The 7630-nt window shown below is 44.1% G+C and overlaps 1 protein-coding gene across 1 annotated transcript in view; it reads left to right on the top strand.

Moving 5' to 3' along the window:
• Window positions 1-562: 562 nt before the first annotated feature.
• Window positions 563-7630, top strand: part of Haus6 (HAUS augmin like complex subunit 6) — a 36803-nt gene continuing 29735 nt past the window's right edge. The window contains 4 exon segments of the mRNA XM_059254506.1: window positions 563-961; window positions 2941-3036; window positions 5188-5266; window positions 7253-7385. Coding sequence (XP_059110489.1) covers window positions 834-961; window positions 2941-3036; window positions 5188-5266; window positions 7253-7385 — 436 coding nt within the window. The 5' untranslated portion in view covers window positions 563-833.

Genomic DNA, 7630 nt, shown 5'->3' with positions numbered 1-7630 from the left:
CAGAGCCAGGCGGATCTCTGTGAGTTCGAGGCCAGCCTGGTCTAAAGAGCGAGATCCAGGAAAGGCGCAAAGCTACACAGAGAAACCCTGTCTCGGAAAACAAAACAAAACAAAAAGGGTAAAAGGCAGGGCGGTGGTGGCGCACGACCTTAATCCCAGTACTCGGGAGGCAGAAGCACGCGGATGTCCGTCAGTTCGAGGCCAGCCTAGTTTACAGGCTAGTGCCTAGTTCCAGGATAGCAAGGGCTACACAGAGAAACCCTGTCTCAAAAGACCAGCCAAAAAAACCAAAGGAAAAGGTGACTTGTTCAGGGCCATACACCCGTGTTACTCACAAGGGGCTACAGTGTAGCTTTTACCGAACTAACAACAATCGCATCCCGAGCAAGCAGAACCTAAAATAAAAACTCAATCCGGAACCTATGCCTCACGGTGTCAGCAAAATAGCTGTTCCCGGACCCTGGAGCCAGTCTCTGGCTACGCAATGCTCTGTGGGTCTTGTAGTTTTCTCAGAGGGAGACAGGGGCGCATTGCATGGCGGGAGATAGAGTCCTCTTAGGAAGCCCAGTCCCGGAAGTCTTCCAGCGCCGGCGCAGTGTACTCTTCCGCAAGCGCGGGAGTCTCGGTTTGCGGATAGCGCCGTAGTGACGGGCTTGGTTTCCCGGGCGCGTTTGGCCTTTTGTGGTGGTATGGCTCTCCGCGTGGAGGTAGCGGGCGGCCGCAGCGGAGGGGTTGCCGACACCCCGGGCGGCTTGTAGGAGGAGTGCAAGGGTCTTCAGGGGTCGCCGCGGCCTTGGCTTTCCTCCGTCGCAGTCGCAGTGTCTACGGCGAGGATGAGTTCGGCCTGGGACGCGGATTTCGAGAAGCAGCATCTCTGGATGTTCCTGCAGGCACTGGGCTTGGATCCGAGCGTTGGCACCACCGTCGGCGGGAAGTTGGTGTCTCACGCACGCCTTGGAGAGTAAGGAGACCGGGGCGGCGGCGCGGTCCCGGGTGGCCAGTCATTGGCTGCAAAACCCCGCGGCTGCCGGCCTGTGGCGGGGGCTGTTCGTCACCAGTGGAGGGGGTGCGGGGAGCGCCTTAGGAGTGTCCTGCAGTTGGGGCCATACCGCGGGGACAGCTCAACCCTGCCTTTGTGGTCTGCAGCTGGTGGGAGGCGCGGAGGAACTCTCATGCAAACGACTTATAAGTAGTTAACTATGGGTTTAACTTTGAATCAGGGAACCAAAACATGTTACATTGTTACTATAGCTAGCCAAAAAAAAAAAAAAAGTGACATATTAAAATGAAAATCAGCCCGGCGTTGGTGGCGCACGCCTTTAATCCCAGCACTCGGGAGGCAGAGGCAGGCAGATCTCTGTGAGTTCGAGGCTATCCTGGTCTACAGAGTGAGTTCCAGGACAGGCTCCAAAGCTACACAGAGAAACCCTGTCTCGAAAAACCAAAAAAGAAAAAGAAAATCAAAAGCCGCTAGCTACCCTTTCTTTTGCCACTTCTGTTATTGTTGTGACACAAAACGAAATACTTTGTTTTTATTTGTGAACTTCAGACCTGGGCTTCTTAGGCTTCTGGTTCCAGAATTTTTTTTTAATGATTCTTTTCTATTTTTTATGTGCATTGGTGTTTTGCTTGCGTGTATGTCTGTGTGAAGGTGTCGGATCCCCTGCAACTGGAGTTACAGACAGTTAGTTGTGAGCTGCTGTGTGGGTGCTGGGAATTGAACTAGAATCCTGGAAGTTCATTAGTGGTCGGTGTTTGTGTGTGTGTGTGTGTTAATAAAACTCCAGACAGTAACACAGAAACACAGACAGCACTTTTTAAAATCAAGCATTCCATCAGAGGTGGTGGTACATATCTGTAATCCATAATCCCAATGGTTGGGAGGCAGAGTTGCTGCAGGGTCGAGGCCAGCCTGCTCTACATAATGAGTTCTAGGCCAGCCATGGCTACATAGTGAGACTTTGTCTCAACACTCATGTCTCAGCATTAGTCCAAAGACATACTTTTTTTTTTATACTTAACACCCTAAGGCATGACAGTAGGAATTCCACAATGAAACTATTGTGCCTCAGTAAAAACAGGGAACTGTATAGTAAAAACATGTACAACATGCAGTGGTGTTGAGTCTACCACGATGTTTGAAGTAGCTGCTGGGGTTGAGTGATGGCATGCACAGCCCAGAGTACATGCATGTTGTTTGGAATCAAGGCAGTGGTGGTATTGCATGATATAACATGGGCTAGCAGCACAGAAACACCTCTGGCTTATCACCAGATGCATGTTCAGAAACTTACTGTTACATTTTTCAGGACCCTCACATTCACATATGCTACCCTAATAGGGTATTGCAGCTTGGAGTTTCCAGAAACAGGGCTGGAGGCAGTTTCTGTTTCACAAGGGCAAGAAGATCTTGGGATACATTAGTTATCTTCTGTTGCCCCCATCTATCTTTTTCTGTCTGTCATGTGTCCCCCCTCTCCCCAGACAGGTTCTCACTATGTAGCCCTGGCTGTCCTGGAACTCACTATGTAGACCAGGCTTGCCTCAGAACTCACAAAGATCCTACCTCCAAGTGCTGTGACTGAAGACATGAGCCACTACGCCTAGTTTGTTTTGTTTCTTGATACAGTGTCTTTCTTACTCCGCCCATCTGGTCTTGTGCTTGTGATGATCCTCTTGAACCCGAGTTCTCTGGAAGAGCAGTCTGTGCTCTTAACCGCTGAACCATCTCTTCAGCCTGTGTGTGTGTGTGTGTGTGTGTGTGTGTGTGTGTGTGTGTGTTTAATGGAGTATAAAGTATACCTGAATGAGAAAAATTAATTTGCCTTGACCTCTTGAAGAGAATGAAAAATACCAGTTTGAGTGCCACGTCTAGACAGTTTTTGATGCTGTACAGCTTTATTAATCATCTATCTTTGCTTTGTCATTTTAAACCACTAGGAACATGTTTGACAAACTGAACCGTGATGCCTTTCATATAGTTTCTTATTTTTTATTTCAAACACTGGATGAGTCTCTTGCCAAAGAAGTTTTCAGGTAGGAAAAAAATTATTTCATTTTCTTCTTTTAGTTATTCTCAGATTTGAAAATAGACTATTTCTTTATGTAAGCCATTGTCTTGTTTTAAATGAATGTGATAAAATTCTGGTGTGAGCCTTAGAAATGTAGTGCTTAATCTTTTTTTTTTTTTTTTTTTTTTTTTGTAGCTGAGTTGAGGGGTTTGGGTGTGTGTGTGTTTATCTTAAAAACTGTGTATTTCATAAATACAGATTTTGTTCTTTAAAATTTGTTCCTGCTGTTCTTAATGGTCTTTTTCTGATGTGAGGATTGAGATGGTCTCACTATGTCACTCTGTCTAGCCTGGAACTCACTGTGTATGCTATGTAGACCAGGCTGCCCATTAACATAGAGATCCACCTACCTCTAGTGCTGGGATTTAAGGCGTGTGCCACCACATCAGCTTCATGGTCTTAATTAGGCCTAAACATTAATGGATTGGTACACACTTATTTTTATTCTGGGGGCACTAGAGAGATGGTTGTGATTAAGATCTAGCTGCTCTTCCAGAGGATCTGGGTTTGATTCCCAGCACTCACATGTTGGCTCACAGCCATCTGTATCTACAGTTCCAAGGAATCCAGCACCCTTTTCTGGTCTCTGAAGGCACCAGGCATGGAACGTGGTGCATAGATACACATGCAGGCAAAACAACCATACAAATAATAAATATAAAATTTTTTTTGAGACCAGAGTCTCAATTATGTGGCTCTGGTTGATCTGGAATCTGTTAGGTTGACTAGGCAGGCCTTCAAAAAATATTTCAAATAAGCTAAATAATAATAATAATAATAATAGTACAACTGTAAATAATAAGGGTGTCTTAGTTACTTTTCTATTGTTGTGAAGAGATACTGTGGCCAAGATAGGTCTTATAAGAGAAAGCGTTTAACTGGGGGGTTTGCTTATAGTTCCCGAGGCTTAGTCCATTATCGTGGTGAGGAACATAGTGGCAGGCATGGCAGGTGTGGTGCTGGAGTAGTTGAGAGCTACATCCTGATCCCTAGGGGGAGACAGACAGACAGACAGAGACACAGAGAGAGACACATAGAGAGAGAGACAGAGAGAGAGAGAGACAGAGACAGAGAGACAGAACTGGGCCTGGCATGGGCTTGTGAAACCTCAAAGGCCACCCCCAGTGACAGCCTTCCTCCAAGGCCACACCCCCCAATTTTTTTTTTTTTGAGACAGGGTTTCTCTGTGTAGCCCTGGCTGTCCTGGAACTCACTTTGTAAAACAGGTTGGCCTAACTAACTCACAGAGGTCTGCCTGCCTCTACCCCTCAAGTGCTGGAATTAAAGGCATGCACCACCATACCTGGCTAACCCCTTCTAATCCTATCACATATGAGCCTATGGGGGCCATTCTTATTCCAACCACCACTAGGGGTTTCAAATAAAAGCAATTTTTTCTGATTTTTTTCCCTCCGATTAAAAACTTCATGGTTCATTCTGTATTTTAGAACATGTAAAGACAGGCATAAGCATCATTCCTAAACCCCACTAGTGATAACATCACTGTTCACGTTCTAGCCTTCAGTCCTGTCTCCTGTGTTACTTCTTTCTTGTCTTTTTTACTAGGGATAGAATTTGCAGCCCTGTGCTAGGCATGCACTCTACTGCAGGGATTAAAGGCATGCACTACCACAGTGGGCTAAAAGCTTGATTCTTTAAATAAGTATTTATGCTCCAATAAATAATTGGACAAAAAAAAAGATTATCGAGGGAGTAATAGGTATATTGTAAAGTTACTATTTTTTTCTTTTTATTAGGTAGGGTCTCACTATTACCCCTGGCTGGCCTGGTATTCTATATAGATTTTAACTCGGAGGTCCACATGCCTCTGCTTCCCTTGTACTAGGATTAAAGGCTTGCACCAAGATTGGTTTATTTTTTGGTAAATCTCTATAATAATATATAATTATTTATAATAAACTGAACTCAGCTTACAAATATTGACCTAAGAAAAAGAACTATTTTCTCATATAGTATTTTTAGTTGATTCTAGGAATACTAGTTTAATTCATTTTGCCTTAATGTTTCTACTGTGGGGAATAAATTTCATGTCTTTTAAATTTTGCTGTTTGATTTTTGGGAGGGTTCATTAGTCTATTGCTTTTATGTTTTTAAGAGATTGCTGGCCTCCATTTGACCAAAAACATGACACGGAATTCCGGAAACATTGCTGTGAATGGTTAAAAGAGATTTCTGTAAGTATTTTCTTTGAAAGGTAGAAGATGCACACTTGAAGGTCCAGGCATGCCTGTAATCCCAGGCTTTGAGAGGCAGAGGCAGGAGGACCCATGCCAACCTGATGGTCTTTGCTTTGGTTCCAGGCCAGCCAGAGTGACATAGTGAGACTGTCTCCCTTAAGGCTGAGGATATAGCTCAGTAGTAGGTCATTTGCCTAGCATGTGTAAGCCCCATGTTCCATCAACAGCACTGCAACAAAACCATTGAAACCAAACCAAGAACAACAAAACAGACTACTAAACTACATCATTCTTTTTGTAAAATGAAGCCTCTGTGTGTGTGTCTGTGTATGTCTGTGTCTGTCTGTCTGTCTGTGTCTGTGTCCGTGTTTGTGTCTGTGTAGGCCAGAGGTTGATTTTGGATGTCTAACTTGATTGTTGTATACTTTTATTATTTATTTCTCTGTGTAGCCCTGGCTGACGTGGAACTTACTCTGTAGACTAGGCTGGCCTCTGCCTTCCGGGTGCTAGGAGTAAAGGTGTGTGCCACCATGCCTGGGCAAAGTTGCTTCTCTTGCTGAACTTGGAGCTTGCTCATTATTGCTGGTCTAGCTAGCCAGCTTGCCACCATAAATCTTGTTTCTGTCTTCCAGAGTTCTGAGATTACAGGAACTGCTATGTCTGTCTGTCTTCTCTTTGGATTCTGGGAATTTTTTTTTTTTTTTCTTTCCGAGACAGGGTTTCTCTGTGTAGCTTTGCGCCTTTCCTGGAACTCACTTTGGAGACCAGGCTGGCCTCGAACTCACAGAGATCCGCCTGCCTCTGCCTCCCAAGTGCTGGGATTAAAGGTGTGCGCCACCACCGCCCGGCTGGATTCTGGGAATTTTAACTCTGGTCTCTTATCTACTGAAGTATCTCCCTAGCCCCCATGTAGTCAGAAGGTTTCTCTGGTCCCACTCCCCCACGGTCCAGACAAATCTCTCACCCGTGGTCCTACAGCCACTGAGACCCAAGTAAACACACAGAGGCTTATATTAGTTACCAATGCATGGCATATGGCAGGCTTCTTGCTAGCTAGCTCTTGTAACTTAAATTAACCCATTTCTATTAATCCATGTTTTGCCACGTGTTCCATGGCTTACCAATTTGTTGGCATGTTGTTCCTTGGGTGGCAGGCTGGCGACTCTCTGCCTTTCCTTTCTTTTCCTGTCTATCTGCTTGGATTTCTGCCTGCCTCTAAGCTGCCTTGCCATAGGCCAATGAAGCTTTATTTATCAACCAGTCAGAGCAACACATATTCACAGCATACAGAAAGACATCCCACAGCACCCCCAAAGTGAAATCTTTTTTTTTTTTTTCTTTAATGAGACAGGTTTCCTATGTAGCTTTGGCTGGCCTGAAACTGATAGGTAGATCAGGCTGATCTTAAGCTCATAAAATAAAGTCCTTTATTTCTGTCCCTAACATTGGAATTATGTGTGTAACACTGTACCTGGCTTTCTTAGGTTTTTAAAAGTGGTAGGAGAGTGGGCTAGGGGTAGTAGCTAGTTGAACCTTTATGTTTTCTGACTGTTCTGTATTCCACTATGGAAATTGATCTTTGTAAGCCACTGTGCTATGAAGGGGGAATGTTGATGGTTTACTGTCCTACAGTGAGGAGCTCATGTGTGGCCTCCACTGCAAGATCATCACACATCCTTTAAAAAAGCAGAGCAATGGGGCTTTAGGGATGGCTCAGTGGTTGAGAGCTCTGGCTGCTCTTCCAGAGGACCCGGGTTTGATTCTCAGCACCTACATGGCAGCTCACAAGCACCTGTTCCAGTAAACTCCAGTTCTAGGGCATTTGATGCCCTCTTCTGGCCTTAGCTCCCAGTGCATGTACCTGGTACATAAACATACATGCAGGCAAAACTCCCATACAAATAAAATAATAAAATTAAAAGAAAATAGTGATTAAAAGTGTGGTAGTTATTGTTGGTTGAATCATTTCATGTCTTCTCTTAGGCTGAATGTGGGAGTAGTTTTCCTCAAGTTGTTGGCTCACTGTTTCTCTCTCCTGGTGGTCCTAAGTTTATTCATCTGATGTATCATTTTGCAAGATATGTTGCGATCAAATATATTAAAACAAAATCTAATGGTAAGTTTACTTATACTTTATTTTGTTTTTATTCTTGAATTATTGTTCATAATTTTAAAATCAAGATCAAATTGAGTTAAACCATTCATTTGCTTGAAAAAGCAAATGGTTAATATTTTACTCATCTATGGTTGGAAACCTCATAATGAGCCTGTTAATATTTGTGTTACTTTATTATGTGCTGGTGCAGGGATTGGGTTACATTTTCCTTAGGAGGGTTAGATAAGTATTTTAGGCTTTACGGA

This window comes from Peromyscus eremicus, chromosome 2 (assembly GCF_949786415.1).
Source record: "Peromyscus eremicus chromosome 2, PerEre_H2_v1, whole genome shotgun sequence".
NCBI classification, from domain to species: Eukaryota; Metazoa; Chordata; class Mammalia; order Rodentia; family Cricetidae; genus Peromyscus; species Peromyscus eremicus.
The sequence above is the reverse complement of the archived record's forward strand: the minus strand, read 5'-3'. Positions and strand labels throughout refer to the sequence as shown.